Raw genomic sequence first — 15,025 nt, 5'->3', positions numbered from 1 at the left:
ATAAAAATAGAAACAGATGATTTTGAATTTTTGAGTAAAAAGTTTTCAAAATATGATTTGAAAGTTTTCTAAATATTGACTTGAAATTTGAATTTTTTTAAGTCAAATTTTGAAAACTTTTAACTTTTTATCTCAAATTTGAAAACTTTCAACTTGGATTTGAAAACTTTCAACCCGAGATTTCAAAACTTTCAACCCGAGATTCGAAAACTTTCAAATCCAGATTTGAAAACTTTCAAATCCAGATTTAAAAACTTTCAAGTTTAGATTTGAAAATTTTCAACTCAAAATTTAAAAACTTTCAAACTCAAAACATGCTAAATATAAAAAAAATCAGAAAAAAGTGGGAAAACAAACGGTAAAAAAACGGAAAAAAAAAGCGTGGAAGAGGTGTGAAACACGCGCCGCCGTGCGCTAACTAGTTTTCCCGCATGCAAAGAGACTCCCATCAAACCATATGATATTTTTCTCTTCCACTCTAAATCCTGTGATGGACTTGTGGTGTCCATCTTTTACTGAATAGTATTTCCTCCATATATTTATTTGTATGATGCCGTTGATTTTTTTTGTCTAACGTTTAACCATTCATCTTATTAAAAAAAATGTAATTATCATTTATTTTGTTGTGACTTGATTCATCATCAAATGTTTTTTAAGCATGACATAAATATTTTTATATTTACACAAAAAAATTGAATAAAACAAATGGTCGAAAAGTCAACAGCGTCATACATTGAAATACGGAGGGAGTATTTGCCACGAGTAGTTCTTTTTTTGGCGCTAAAAAATGAGACTGCTTCTAGAAGCTCTGGGTGTGGATTGGTCCAACGAAAATGGCGCTCCCAGCAACCGTTAGCCACACGACCTGCGCCATCCAGCGGCGGCGCCGCTCCACCGCGCCAGCTCGCCGACGAGGCCCACCTTCTCGCCGCCATCCCCACTCCGGCGCGGCCCTCACCCTCCGCGCCGCGCCGCCGCCGGCCACCCAGCCCACCCTGGACCGCGTCCTCTCCGACCTCGGGTCCCACCCGCGCCTCCTCACCCCCGACCTCCTCGACTCCCTCCTCGCCGCCCTCCCGCTCCACCCCTCCCCGCGCCGCAACCTCGCCCGCCTCCGCCGCCTCCTCTCCGTCTCCCTCCTCCGCCGCTACCCCGCGCTCGCCCGCCGCCTCCTCCACCTCCACGCCTCTCTGGGCCTCGTCTCCTACGCCCACCACCTGTTCGACCACCTGCTGCCCGCGCGCGCCCGGGAGGACGCCTTCCCGTGGAACTGCCTCATCGCCGGGTACGCGCGCCTCGGCCGCCACGAGGACGCGCTCGCGCTCTACCTCCAGATGGAGGAGGAGACCGTCCCGCGGGACCGCTTCACCTTCACGAGCGCGCTCCAGGCCTGCGCCGGCGTCGGCTCGGTCGAGCTCGGCCATGCCATCCACCGTGACGTCGTGCGCGCCGGTCTCGCGTCCGACGTGCCTGTGTGCGACGCCCTCGTGGATTTGTACGCCACATTCGGCGACGTACGGAGGGCTCTCCAGGTGTTCGATGCAATGCCGGACAGGGACGGCGTCTCATGGAACATCATGCTTGCTGGGTGCCTGCGACATGGGCTCTCCCAGCAGGCTCTGGAGCTCTGGAGAAGAATGCTGAGAGAAGAACATGAGCCCGACTCCATTACATTATCAACAATGCTGTCGATACTGCCGTTGGTTTGTGACAATGGTAAATGGGGACTGGAGATTCATGCCTGGGCAATTCGTCATGGTCTCGAGACAGAGCTGTCAGTAGCAAATGCTCTGATCAGGATGTACTCTGATAAGAACGAACAGAGCCATGCCCTGTTGGTGTTTGAGTCAATGACGATGAGGGATCTGCAGTCCTGGAATGCTATAATCTCTGCTCACCTCCAGGACTACAGAATTCTCATGATCTTCCGTCGAATGGTGGATTCCGGGATGCGACCAGATGAGACCACCTTTGCGTTGGTGTTCTCAGCTTGTGACAATTTAGGGCTGGTGGAGGGTGGCATGAGATTGTTCTCTGAGATGGAGAATGAGTACAGAATTCCCCCTACTATGGAACAATATACCTGCATGGTGAACATGCTAGGCAAGGCTGGGATGATCCATGAGGCTTACGAGTTCATGTCGAAGCGGAAGCCTCTCGACAATGAACAGACTGTTTTGAGGGCTCTACTGCAGGCTTGCTTGATGCATCGCAACGCCAGGGTTGGAGAGATCATTGCGAAGAGGTTGATCGAACTGGAGCCTGACAATGAGCACAATTTTGTAAAGTTGATGGAGATCTATCAAAATGTGGGAAGGTTGGTAGAGGCTGAAAAGGTGAAGAAGACGATGAGGGATAGAGGACTGTCATGTCAAAGCTGATGAATTCAAATGATCATAGTAGCTTTTGAACCATATTTCAGAGCTCTTTTGTTTAGTGGTGGTGAACATAGAACTAACCCCAGTTCATTGTCAAACGGTTGTACTTTGTACAGGCCAGTATCAGGTGCAAAAACAATTCTTTAATTAATGCTGTACAATGGAGTATTGTGTATACAACAATTGTAAGGTACAATATTGTATATACAACAATTTTAAGATACAACTACTCTTCTTTGATCCATGGCTCCAACTTTTGGACAGAAAAAGTTATGCGGCTCCCCCGGGAGTGACTAAACAATTGAAATTGCTACATCAAAATATCATTGGCATGCAAAAGAACAAAATTTTAAAACCTGGAGCAGAAGTTCACCAAAGACTAAATATATTGATATCAATGTTGAATGGATTACAGGATTCAAGAAATTCATCCACTTCATACTTAAAAGAATCCAGGAACAATCCAAGTGTAAGGCCAGCTTTCCAGTAATTGAATATGGTAATCATCTTCCTTATCCTACCAAGAAACGCAAACGAAGCCCTATACATCAGAGCCCCGATACCCTCCACAATGGCAACAGCAAGTCCAGCAGACAATATGTCCCAGTCACCTGTTTGCCCGATGACAGTAGCAAATGCCGTAGCACAATAAAATCCGATGAGAAAAAAGAGGATCTTCAGCGGCAGCCCTTTCCTTAGTTTCTTGAGCTTGCCATATAACTTGCTCAAAAACGACTGAATTGCACTAAACAGGCGAGTGTTATTGTCGCCTGATTGGTCAGCACTATCATCGGTCATAGCCTCAATGGACCATTGCATCTGCCTGCATAAAAAGAGGTTTCTGCATTATACAAACAAGCAAAACTGGCAAGTAGAGCAAACGCTATAGGTAATCTCCTGTTACAGTGTGGTATACGTTCGAACATTTCATGTCATCAACAAAAAATTGGCAACACTTTAAAGAGTGTTAACTCAAGCGTAAAGATGGACAAAAATGCCAACAATAGAAAACACAAACTGCCTGAATGAAATACCGCAGTTCACACTCTTGACTCCGGTTCGGTGCCAACTCTATATCTGAAGATTGACGACATATAAAGAGAGTGTTAAATTTGAGTCTTCCATGATAGAATTAACACAGCCAACTGTTCAGAAAACGCAATGTTTTTTACATTAGGTGCAAAAAGGAGAGAAAGGCATGTCTTTATACTAACTGAGGTCACTGCTACGGTGAATTTGGAAAGAGTAGCTTTAGATCCCCATTTTAGCACAAAATTGTCTGTATAATGTCCAAACACTTGGTGTGGCACGAAATTGACTTAAGTACTGCCTAATAAACACACAGCGGCAAAATTGACACATTACACATCAGGAATCTAGCCATTTCGGTGCAAACGCTGAACAGAACACTACCTAGAATTTGTGCGGAAGGAAGGAGAAGCTCGCATCAAGCAGAAGGTCGCTTGCTTCTTTTGGTGGGGTGCCGGGATTCCCCTCCGAGCGCAGGGCGCAGCAGCAGCAGCAAGCTTCCGAGCGCACGGCGACTTGATGGCTCCATGGCATAAGCGGAGAGCTGACATATGCGGCCGGCGCTACAGGCCACTGCCCTGCAAACACAAGGTTCCGAGCAAAATTCCGGTCTTTCCATCAGCGAACAACCCAAAATAAACCCAATCAAAATCAAATCGGATCAATTGAGCTCATCTGCTCATGTTTCCAAGTACCCCCAGCCTCACTCGCTCCCATCTAGGAGGGCATATAGAATAGAAGCAGATAGATAAGAGGAAAGGGGGTGCTGACCTCGAATGGAACCACACTTCAGCCGGCGGCGACCTCACTGGTCACCACCGGCGGCCGCAGTTGCCATCGCGGCGGAGAGATGAGAGGTTTGGTTGGTTGGATGGTGGGGAGCGCCCGACCCAGCCGCCGCCTTCGCCTTCTTCTCTTCTTGGGCTGGGCCCATATAATCTGCAATCGTGGGCCTTCGCCTTCTTCTCCTTTTTGTTCCGGGCCCATATGATATCTCATCTAATGGGCCAAAATTCTTCTCCTTCCTACGGCCTACGGGTGAAAAGGGAGAGACGGGGGCTTAGCTGCGGAAGCTGAACTGAACCCCAGCCAGCGAACCAAGGCGGCGGCGGCGGCGGCGGCGACATGCAGTTCCTCCGAGGAGGCGGCGGCGGTAGCGGTGGCGGCGGAGCTGGAGGGATGGCGTGGGAGGTGCTGAAGAGGCACTTCTCGCGGAAGCGGGCGGTGGACGTGCGGCGGATCAACCCCAAGGTGCCCAAGGAGGAGGCCGTCGCCATCTCCGGTCGCCTCCTCCAGATCTTCACCGACCATGGCCCCCTCACCGTCGGCAACACATGGAACCACGCCAAGGTACGTTGCTTCTGACACTGGCACTACTCACCAGCTCTATGTTTAGTGTAGTCTACCAGATACCGGTGCAAATCTCCGGCTATGTGTGCATTCTACAGTGAAACAAACCTGCTGCGTTTCCCCCTAAATCAACAGTAGGTGAAGGTCTAAGATCAACTGTTATAGACGCCTACAAGTATTGCTCTACTCATTTCGTTGATCCAATGTTCTTTACACTATGAAATTGGTAGCGGCTCCTCCCTTTTTACCCCCTCTAGCTTCTTTCATTTGGATAAAAATATCAGCAGAGTAACCGTCCACTTAGGACTATTGCATAGCCCATTTAAGTATTTTGGTGAATCAGGCTTACCAGTGATCCACGTAACCCATTTTGCCACATCATCTTGCGATTTTCCGTGCTTTGATTCACGGTCTTTAGCTTATTCAGTCTGGTTAAAGTGGATTTTTTTTTATGTGCAATATGTGTGCGTGCCTGAGTGTTTGTCATACACTCATTTACAGAGACTGTTACTAGGATATCTACCAGTATATCCTTGTGATAAGTCTAGGTTTCTTTTGCTAATGTTCAGTCAGGCGCCATGTGTAATGTATTTCAACTCAATGGTTATATCACAAATATTTTCAAAGTAAGAGGAAAGCTTATGAGTATTGAGTCAACATTATGTTGCCTATTGTGCTTGAATGAGCTGGTGCTGTATTGGTGTTATAGATAACCTGAATTCAAATGGAGGCATATCATTGCCTTTGGTGCTATAAATGTTCAAGGAGTGATTTTTATGTCAACTTATCTTATGTAGGAGTATGCCATGTGTTTCTATAAGTGAAAACATAAGCCATATTTTTGCCTCTCTCTACGAGGCACGTGTAGTTGGTCTAAATCTCAGTTGCTAATACGCTCTACCATTCTGGCTGACCTGACTGCTTGCCCGTTCCATGGCACCTGGGAACATTAGCAGTCTGCATCCTCACATACTGCACAGTACCTTTTAATCTACAACTAGCAGTTTAGGATTTGGTTATTTCTTCATGCCATTCTGTGAATTCAGCTCATGTTGATTGCAAAGTGGCATCAGACTTGAAGATAGTATACCGGGATTTGGTTATTTCTTGATGCCATTCTGCGAATTCAGCTCATGTTGATTGCAAAGTTGCATCAGACTTGAAGATAGTATACCTAACACAATTATTGGTTCACATGAGCCCCTACTCATTTGGAGTATGTTACAACAGGATGCTGGTATCAGTGGCCTGAATAGCAAGACTCACATGAAGATCCTGCTGAAATGGATGACGGGGAGAAGGATCGTGAAGCTGAACTGCGTTGGCACGGGCAACTCAAAGAAGTTCCTGTATTCCCCGTATTCTGCAGATGCAGATAAATCCGAAGAAGCAGCAGCAGAAGAGCTGAGTAAGGCTGCTGCTTCACAAGGGGGAAAAGCTACAAAAGGGCAACAGAAGAAACGTGCCACAGCCCTACACTGATTGTCGCTCATCACAATCTTATTGTTACGCTTCTGGGATTATTTTTGTTTTTAATCTTAGTGGTTAGGCAGGGCGAAATTCTGTTAAGATGATTCCATCCAAAACTGTGATGAACCTTTCTCATTGATGATGCAGTTATGCTGGCAGGCCAGCATTTTGTTGTAGTAGCACTGTCTGTATGTTCGCTAAGGAGCAGCAATAATTTGATGATGCTTCTATAGTTTGAGCTACGGCTAATAAGCCCTAGAAGATATGAAGCAACTAAGTTATATTTATGTGTAAAACTTTTATACATGTGTTATTGATGGTTTAGAAGTCAATGATTGAAAAAAGACTATGGTAAGAAAAAAAAAAACCTCAGTTAAACTCTAAAATGAAGTTTCAGTATACTCCAATATATACTGGAGTAGTAGTAGTAGTTTGTTGTTGTGGCTGATGAGAGTAACACTGTTGTGCCATCCGTGAGTACAGCAGAATTAATTGATGGGGCTTCTGTTTTGAGTTAAAAAAAGAGTACAGTAGCACTTAAATTACGTACTGATGCATATAGTTATCTGCTATCATTATGATGATGATATAGGAAGTAAAGAGTGTGACCACGTGCACGAATCTTGAAGCACAAACAAGCGGCAGGTAGAGGTGGAAGATGGGCCGAAAACGGCGTACCACCGGCCTATACTGCGTTGCCGGCGATTGGACTCTTCTACTCTCTCCCTTTCCTTTGCTACCGCCCGCCGCAACCGCATCGCCGACGTGGCAAGCGAAGCGAGGGATCCCCACCCCTCACGACCCGAGTATAAAACCCCTCCAATCTCGTCACCAACCAAACCACCTCGCCGCAGATCTGCTTCCGCCTCCGCCATGGCGTCATCGGCATTGCCCTGCGCCGCCGCGCTCTTCCTCGTCCTCCTCCTCGCGCCGCTGCTCGCCTCCGCCGAGTCGCCCATCTCGCTGCCGCCTGCGTCCGCGCCCACCGCCTCCACCCCGGCTGCAGACGAGCGCCTCCACCCCGCCGACGCCGCCCTCGCTCCGTCGCAGCCGCCTTCCGAGGCCTCCTCCTCCGCCGCCGCGCTCTCCCCTCCCGCGCCTCCTGAGACCTCCCCTCTCCCCGCGCCCTCCCACTCGCCCCCCGTCCCGCATTCCGCGGCACCCGAGCCGTCGCCCATGGAGCATTCCGCCGCGTCCGCGCCGGCCCCCTCCGCCGCCAAGGCCAAGCAGGGCGGCGACGACGAGGAGGACGACGACGATAAGGAGAAAGACAAGGAGGAGAAGCCGTCAACACCGTCGCCTGCCCCCGCCGCCGAGGAGATAAAGGCCGCCACCGCGGGCGACAAGGCGGGGGAGGAGGACGGGGAGACGGAGAGGCACGAGTTGAACGGCGGCAAGAAGGCCGGCGTCGTGGTCGGCGCCTTCTCGGCCGCCGCGGTGGTGGGTCTAGCCGCCGTCGTGTGGAAGAAGCGGCAGGCCAACATCCGGCGGTCCAGGTACGCCGACTACTCCGCCCGCCTCGAGCTCGTCTGATCGTTCGCCGGAGCTCCTCACCGGAGTAGTACACTACATCTACATCTACAGTAGCATCAGCAGTACAACCCCACCATATACGTTCGTCGTCTCAGTGCAGCAGCTCCGCAGATACACAGATTCGATGCATGCCTTCCATGGCCGCGCTTCAAATTGCTCCTGTGATCCGCGAGATGTTAGATTCTTCATTTCATTCTTGTGTTAATTATTCTTGGTGTTGAAACCATTAAAATTCTTTTTCTGTGAAAAAAAAAGAGGAATAACGTAATGGAGTGATATGGAGATGGATACACGCAGTTTTGTATACCTAGTAGAATGATATACTGCTACTCCTAATAATTTTGATTAGAACCAACTCCAAGTGAGCTGTGAGCCGTGATGCATTGGTGTGAACAGTATTCAGATCCAGAACTGCGAGCCTCTGCATGGTTGGTTGGGATGTGCGAGATTTCAATATTTTTATCACCGTCGGTTCCTTCTCGGATCACGCGCCCATGAGGCCAGGCCATGGGATGATGGGATGGGAGAAGAAAATGTGGCACCTGAACCTATTCCTCCCTGGCCAGTCGCTCATCAAATGTAATTTTGTTACTAGATTACTTTACTTATTATTATTATTACTACTCCTAATTTCTTTTTGTTAGACTAGCTTCCGAAATTATTTTACGTGGAAAAAAAATCTGTTACTAATTTAATGCGTCGTCGTTTTCTCAAATGAGTGGAGCTAATGCTATAGCCGATGCGCTGATGCTAAAGCTTACCAAACAAATAATTAATCTGGTGGTCCGGACTTCTTTCTTGGCGTTTTTATTCTGCCAAATTAAGCTTGGAGACACTTGGCAACAAAAGTATCTCTTTCAATTTTTCATCCAAACACAACAGAAAAGAAAATGTGTTTTCACTAACACATATATACATATACATATGTCCGGAGTTCATTAGTTCGGCACCTGCCCTTGGACACATATGTTCAGATATACTGACATGTGGTACAACTCGTGCTATAGCAGCAGCTGCTCGAGAACAGAAAACAATGATCGCGTGGATTTTAATGTTACGACAAATTAAAGAGGTTGACTTGGATGTTTAACGATAGCTTTAATTTAGGGCCTGGAGACAGCAGTTTGATTATTTCAAACATGAGCGGTACTGTGCCATTTATGGCAAAGGGCATGTTAGGTTTGCAGTTGAAGTTTTGTCACGTCAAGTATTATATGTGCCATAATAACCAATTTGTTGGCAAATTGATGTTTGGCTGAAACTTATGACTGACTCGTTTGTATATTCATTTTTTCTAGCACTTTTTAGCAAATTGTTCGTGGCAAAGTTGCACCGACCAATTCAAAGACACTACTGTTTGCGTTAGGGTCAGTTGCTTTCCTGAGAATTGAGATGCAACGAAAGTGAGAGAAAGTTACAGATGGTACCGTTGGCCTTACGCATTATTTACAGCTAGCTATTGGCTGTTGCTAATCTTTGGCGGCATAAGCAAGTCAGGAGCCCATGTGCAGCGAATGACCGGCGAACACGCGTACTGCATACTTGGATCTTCGTCCCGAACAAAGCCCCAGCAACGATGCGTTGACACTTGACACACAAATCTCGTAGACTCACCGTGTCTGCTCGCACTTGCTCCCTCCGTTAAAAAAAAAATACAATTCTATATCTAGATTCCTATACAGAATTAGATTTTTTTTATGAAACAAAGCAAGCACTCTCTTGGTTACAAAATAAATAGATCTAATATGAGATATTATACATTATAATACTCATACCCAGATTCATAGTTCTAAAATATATCATATCTCATACTAGTTTTATTTATTTTGAAACAAGGTACAAATACAAATCCTCCATAACAGCCTACTCGTGGATTCCATAGGAGATAAACTCCAGTGCAAGACAAGCATCTCATGGTGCTAGGCATTCATATTTGCACCAGCAAGTAATTGGTAAAGCATGCACCTGCGAAAATATATGTAATGAACTAGTACATGAACAAGTCAGAACTCACAAATGTATACTACTAGTAACGTATTATCTAAAAAAAAATACACAGTAACATTTAGCCTAAGCTACATCCACCTCACACAACCCACAGCTTACACAGCCAAAAAGGTGATCCTGATTTGAGGCTCTAAGCAAGCATATTTCAAGTGATTCTCATGACAAAAAGTTTCATCATGCTTCTTTCATATGTAGATTACTCAGGTTTCCCCTTATAATCTTCTTTTAAGCCTCCGATTCTGATCAGAATCATATTGAACATGTCGCAAGATGCCAGTCCTGAGGGCAACATGAGCTGCACAGCTGGCGTTTACAATTGCAGAACCCTCCCAGGAGATAACTCGTGAAAGGATGACCTCCCTACAGGATGGAGCAGCTGAATGCTGGAACTTTCACAACATGGAAAACTAATTTCCAGTAATTCGCTCCTTAAAAAAGCTAGGAAGTAGTAAAAACATAGCAGCATACCTCGCGGAGCACTAGCAACTTATTGTGGTTGGTTCACTTGGCTGCTAACTGGAGCCTTCAAAGCATCTTCAGCTGTAACTTTCTGTGGAACAAAATCTGAGCAAAGACCACAGAAACGATTTGTAAATAATGATATTGCTAAAAGGCTAAGGCATATGAAGAGCCTTTGCTGATTAAAATAGGCTTCCATGGGTTTGTAAAAAAGACAAATATTGACCTGAGAGAAACTTGTATCTTTTCTGGTTGCACACTGCTGTTGCTGAAAAGGAAGGCAGATGTGCTGTGAGATAAAGAAAAATAAAAGGACAAAAGAAATAGAACATTAACTATATCTTCAACCTCACGGAAGACAGGATCAATGAACTTTAATTGCAATTCAGAGATGAGCCCATCCACAAAAAGTGTATGTCTATGAGTTGAGATGAAAGATGTTAAAGCTATTCACATGTTGGATGCTGATCTTGCCATCACAGATCATAAGAAACATGTTTTATGATTGTTTTTCCTGAGTCAATTTTACACGATAACTCTGTCAGGAAGTTGGAACATTTGCACACCCCCCCCCCAAAAAAAAAAAAAAGGTGCAAGTAGGCAAAGCATAGACGTTTAAGTATATGAATTCCTGAGGTTATTTTGTAGGTCACTGGTTATAAAGAATTTATCCTATGACCTCTGAAAGTCTGCATCATTGAGAGAAAAAAAAAAGAAGCTGGGGCATATATCAAAGGCCAATGTCAAAAAATATGGCTCAAAAAATGATATTTGAGATGCAAGTAATGCAACATCTGTACTGAAAGTGAAATCCCTAATTTGATCAACTTAATAAGTTATTATCACTACTGACAGAGAAATGCAGAAGAGTTGAGGTCTCTCTGAACTTCTCATTTGCCTCTCTCACAGATTCAGAAAAAAGGAGGAAGAGAGCCTCTCGATGGGATTGATTCCCCTCTGTCCAGTTTCAGAACATGAGTGGACTTCAACTATCTTTGTTGGACAGTCTAAAAAATATCAGTACATGTTACACTGGCTTGTATAGAAATAAAAATGTTTCATCACTGCACAAATGCATTAGTTTTATATATATATATATATATATATATATATATATATATATATATATATATATATATATATATATATATATATATATATATATATATATATATATATATATATATATATATATATATATATATATATATATATATATATATATATATATATATATATATATATATGCCAACATCACAGAAATGTGTGTGCTATGAGTAAAGTTATGATCATTAGATTGATAGTTGGACACATTTTATCAAGAAAAAGGGGGGACAGGCAAGAATATTGACAAGACCATAACAAAATATCCTATGTATGTAACCATTTGATGTTGCAACTTGTAGGACTCAACATCTGTACCCAATCTTTGAGAGAGTATTTATCTTTTGGCTCTTGTCAATGGAATCTATCCAGCCAGTGATATTGGGGCATTGATAAGCTGAATCGCAACTAAATGCAGTTGCCCTCTTACACACAATGGTCCTACTATAGCTATATACTAACTGCTCTTTCTCTCCTGGCTTGACAAACCTGTCTGCAGAAATGGAAATATCATCTACCTATAGATGGGATAACTACCAGACTATCATTGCAATCTTGGAAGGTTCTTCATCTCTTGAGAGATTGAAAATGAAAATATGAACACTAAAAGTAACAACCTCAGGACATGTGTAGTTTATATTTCACTAAAAAAAATTCTAATGAGACAGCATACAGTTTCCACAAATTGTGTTGTTTTGAAACTTGATGATGACGTGCTGGTACATTAGTAGAATAGGGAAACCCTCTTTCACCTATCTGAGATTTCTCATTTTTCTATGTACTGTTTGAATGTTTCAAACATTTTTTTCCAATCTTAATAAATGCAGATCCCTTAGCTTTTCTATACAAAGTGCATTTTCAACATAGCAACAAAGAAAGTTTTGAAGTGAATGGGAATGAATGTGCAACTTACAAAGGTTATCATACACAATTGACTTCTTCCGATCCTTCAAAGCATTTCGATAAGCATCGTCTGCAAACCTCTTCAAGAATATCTCCTGCAGTTACAGATTTACAGGTTCAAGTGAGCGATATAACATTAACCAAATCAGCTTTGGACGAGGAATGGAAAAAATAATGAAACACTGGTCCGTAATGAATATCACAGTAATCTGACAGAATAACTAGGTAAATCATGAAAATATATTCTTCAGATTCTATCTTAATATGCCCTCTATAATATTCTCATTGCCAGTATGCCATAAACCAGTAACATATGCCTAATGCATCAGAGAACAGCAACATTTTAGCGAGTTACCAACAAATACAAACATAAAACAATCGTGCATAAACCCTCCTGCCAAAAGTTTGATGGCAGCAGAAGCAGAGAAATCAAGCTTTGGACTTCTGAGACAACCTGTAACATCTACCATTTGGAGGTAGAAAACACCATTCGTGATCTGTGATCATATCAGACAATTCATCAAACACCTTGTGGGCGATCACAGCAACGCCGACCTAAATCTCATTAGGTTAACTAGATTCCAGTCCAACCCAAATCATCACATTAGGATGGAGAAGCTCCAATCCTCGATTGCTAATTGCCATCACAAATCATTGCATAAACTAAGTTTCATTAACCAAATGCGAGTTAAGTGAAAGAATGTGGGAAGGAAGGAAAGAACCATACGGTGGCCTTGTTGATGAGGAAGACAGCCTCATTGGAGGGGCGGATGGTGGCGTCCTCGGCCCGCATTATCTGCCGCACCCGAGCCATCGGGAAGCTGCCGGCGCCGTGGTCGGCAACCGCCTCCGCCGCCGCCGCCTTGTCCTTCCGCTTCTTGGCGGGCGTGGGAGAGCTTGCCTGGCCTTCACCGGACGGTCGCTCCTGTGGGGGATCCACGTCGCCGAGCTTCCTCTTGGTGGGCGTGGGCTTCCCCGCTCCTCCTGTGTCGCGTTTGGCTTCCTTGTTCTTCTTCGAGGGAGTCGACATAGGCGCGGACGCTTGCTGCTTCTCGCGCTTGGGCTCCTTGCTGCTCTCCTTCTTCTTCTTCTTCTTCGTGGGCGTGGGCTTCTCCCCTTCGCCGGAAACCCGGTGCGGCTTCTCGCTCTTGGCCCCCTTGTGCTTCCGAGGTTTGGGCTCCGGCGGCTGGCGCTTCGGCTTCTTGGAGGGCGTCCCCGCATCGGCCTTCTTCTTACGGTTGGATCCCCCTTGGGGGTTGAGGCGCTTGTTGTTGGCGGGCGGCGGCGGTGGTGCCTCCTCCTTGGGGTTGGGGTTTTTGCGGGGTTTCGGCGTGGAGCGGTCCTTGGAGGTGGCGGTGGATTTCTTAGGGGTGGAAGCGGAGGCGGAGGCGGAGGGAGAGGCGGGATTTGTTAGGGCCTTCTTCTTCCCGGCCATGTCTTCTCCGGCACCGGCACCGGCAGCCGCGAGGTTCCTCTGGAAGGCGGCGGCCGGAGTCCGGAGAGTTCAAAATTATTTGGTTTGGGGGCGCTGATGCTGAAACTCAACTGATTCCAGTCTCTGTTGGGTTTTTGACTCATCCGGTTCACGTATTTGCAAATGTCATCCTCCTGGATCATTTCCATCTTTTTATCATTGAAGAGAAGGCTTTTCCCAAATATTGGGGTTATTGCTCGTGTGTCATTTTTTAAATCTACGGAAGCCACGTCACCGCAGTATGTGTGGATAATGGATCATGAGAAGCCTGATTGAGAAATGTAAATGAATGAAAAACTGAGATGAAATGAGGTACTATCTCCGTCTTAAAAATATAAGTATTTTTAGCTAGGAAATTATTTCCCTAACCCATTAGTCATGTCTTGAGTGTAAAATTACTCATTTATCTTTTTTCTTTCTCCCTGCCATACAAAGAAGAACCCAACTCTCATTGGAATAATTAACTATTTACCACTCTTACGAGTGGTGATAATAAATTTGTCAATAAAATCGCATGTCATATCATTAGGTTACTATTTTATTGATTTGTATCATCGAGCTTGTTTTATTCTGTTTCAATTAAAATGTATTGTAGTAGTAATTATTTACGTCTCCACGATAAAGATAAGAACGTGCATTGCAGGTATTAAAGATTCTAACCTTTTCTCATTAAAGAACAAATCACTGTATCACGACATAATTCTTTTTCTAACGTTCGATCTTCTTTCAACAACTTCACTTGAGTCTCAAATTTTTCCAGTGCGTACTACCCTTTTTTTTAATAACTAAACATTATTGCAATCCAGATTATTAAGCTGGATTATAATAAGTTATAATAAAATAAGTTATTAGCTGTTTGTTTCTTTGGATTATTAGAGACATATATTATTGGTTTCGAAAGGCTGATGTCTCTAATACCCTAAGCTATTGTGGAGTGGGAGAAGGATGAAATGGCGGCGATGACGATACGGCTTGGGGAAGGGTTCGCGCGCGACTAGGGAGAGAGGAAGCGGATGCATGCGCGGCTGGGGGAGGCGCCGGATTCGCCTGCACTGTGGAGAGAGGAAGCGGATGTACTCAATCTATTGGGTTCGATGGAAGTGGTGGGTAATTTGCATACAAATTTTAAGATTAGTGGGTCTTTAGCCACCTACTAATTTGAAAGAAGCACGTTTAGAGGAGATTATCATATTATACTAATCTAGCTTATAGATTATTATAATGATCTACATGATTGTTTCAGATTATTGCTAATAATTCAGATTATAATAATTCTAAGCTGAAATAAATAGGGCCTAAACAATGTCATATAAATAAA

At 44.5% G+C, this 15,025-nt stretch overlaps 5 protein-coding genes across 7 annotated transcripts; 3 read left to right on the top strand and 2 right to left on the bottom strand.

Moving 5' to 3' along the window:
- Positions 1-814: 814 nt before the first annotated feature.
- LOC4334814 (pentatricopeptide repeat-containing protein At4g25270, chloroplastic) lies at positions 815-3,131 on the top strand. The gene has a single exon (XM_015777436.3). It carries the CDS (start codon positions 834-836, stop codon positions 2,379-2,381), a length of 1,548 nt encoding a protein of 515 aa, XP_015632922.1. The 5' UTR covers positions 815-833; the 3' UTR covers positions 2,382-3,131.
- LOC112938285 (uncharacterized protein ycf20) lies at positions 2,747-4,312 on the bottom strand. Its single transcript, XM_026024099.2, has 3 exons — positions 4,179-4,312; positions 3,792-3,985; positions 2,747-3,201 (listed from the first exon to the last, which is right to left on the bottom strand). Exons 2-3 carry the CDS (start codon positions 3,956-3,958, stop codon positions 2,748-2,750), a joined length of 621 nt encoding a protein of 206 aa, XP_025879884.1. The 5' UTR covers positions 3,959-3,985; positions 4,179-4,312; the 3' UTR covers position 2,747.
- Positions 4,313-4,476: 164 nt separating this feature from the next.
- On the top strand, positions 4,477-6,508 carry LOC4334812 (uncharacterized). The gene is made up of 2 exons (XM_015777437.3): positions 4,477-4,757; positions 5,988-6,508. Exons 1-2 carry the CDS (start codon positions 4,533-4,535, stop codon positions 6,237-6,239), a joined length of 477 nt encoding a protein of 158 aa, XP_015632923.1. The 5' UTR covers positions 4,477-4,532; the 3' UTR covers positions 6,240-6,508.
- Positions 6,509-7,064: 556 nt separating this feature from the next.
- LOC4334811 (predicted GPI-anchored protein 58) lies at positions 7,065-8,139 on the top strand. The gene has a single exon (XM_015773690.3). It carries the CDS (start codon positions 7,101-7,103, stop codon positions 7,758-7,760), a length of 660 nt encoding a protein of 219 aa, XP_015629176.1. The 5' UTR covers positions 7,065-7,100; the 3' UTR covers positions 7,761-8,139.
- Positions 8,140-9,695: 1,556 nt separating this feature from the next.
- LOC4334810 (nuclear pore complex-interacting protein family member B13) lies at positions 9,696-13,796 on the bottom strand. 3 transcript variants are annotated; one of them, NM_001419012.1, is made up of 5 exons: positions 12,961-13,778; positions 12,244-12,328; positions 10,453-10,494; positions 10,236-10,331; positions 9,696-10,127 (listed from the first exon to the last, which is right to left on the bottom strand). In NM_001419012.1, the coding sequence occupies exons 1-4, from the start codon at positions 13,666-13,668 to the stop codon at positions 10,255-10,257; spliced, it is 912 nt and encodes a 303-aa protein (NP_001405941.1). In that variant the 5' UTR covers positions 13,669-13,778; the 3' UTR covers positions 9,696-10,127; positions 10,236-10,254. The 3 variants fall into 3 exon arrangements, with proteins under 3 accessions (NP_001405941.1, XP_066164292.1, XP_015628751.1); XM_066308195.1 differs by having other exon boundaries at positions 9,707-10,150; positions 12,961-13,796; XM_015773265.3 differs by having other exon boundaries at positions 9,707-10,143; positions 12,961-13,796.
- Between the last annotated feature and the right edge of the window lie 1,229 nt (positions 13,797-15,025).

Source organism: Oryza sativa, chromosome 3 (assembly GCF_034140825.1).
Source record: "Oryza sativa Japonica Group chromosome 3, ASM3414082v1".
Taxonomy (NCBI): Eukaryota; Viridiplantae; Streptophyta; class Magnoliopsida; order Poales; family Poaceae; genus Oryza; species Oryza sativa.
The sequence above is the reverse complement of the archived record's forward strand: the minus strand, read 5'-3'. Positions and strand labels throughout refer to the sequence as shown.

What these genes read in the sequence shown, in the direction of transcription:
- LOC4334814 (XM_015777436.3), top strand. Translation starts at nt 834, where the DNA reads ATGGCGCTCCCAGCAACCGTTAGCCACACGACCTGCGCCATCCAGCGG.
- LOC112938285 (XM_026024099.2), bottom strand. Translation starts at nt 3,958, where the DNA reads ATGTCAGCTCTCCGCTTATGCCATGGAGCCATCAAGTCGCCGTGCGCT. An exon ending in TCCTTCCGCACAAATTCTAG is followed by an intron (nt 3,202 to 3,791) that starts GTAGTGTTCTGT and finishes CTTTTTATGCAG; the next exon opens with GCAGATGCAATGGTCCATTG.
- LOC4334812 (XM_015777437.3), top strand. Translation starts at nt 4,533, where the DNA reads ATGCAGTTCCTCCGAGGAGGCGGCGGCGGTAGCGGTGGCGGCGGAGCT. An exon ending in ACACATGGAACCACGCCAAG is followed by an intron (nt 4,758 to 5,987) that starts GTACGTTGCTTC and finishes ATGTTACAACAG; the next exon opens with GATGCTGGTATCAGTGGCCT.
- LOC4334811 (XM_015773690.3), top strand. Translation starts at nt 7,101, where the DNA reads ATGGCGTCATCGGCATTGCCCTGCGCCGCCGCGCTCTTCCTCGTCCTC.
- LOC4334810 (XM_066308195.1), bottom strand. Translation starts at nt 13,668, where the DNA reads ATGGCCGGGAAGAAGAAGGCCCTAACAAATCCCGCCTCTCCCTCCGCC. An exon ending in TCCTCATCAACAAGGCCACC is followed by an intron (nt 12,329 to 12,960) that starts GTATGGTTCTTT and finishes CTGTAACTGCAG; the next exon opens with GAGATATTCTTGAAGAGGTT. An exon ending in AAGATACAAGTTTCTCTCAG is followed by an intron (nt 10,332 to 10,452) that starts GTCAATATTTGT and finishes GTCTTTGCTCAG; the next exon opens with ATTTTGTTCCACAGAAAGTT.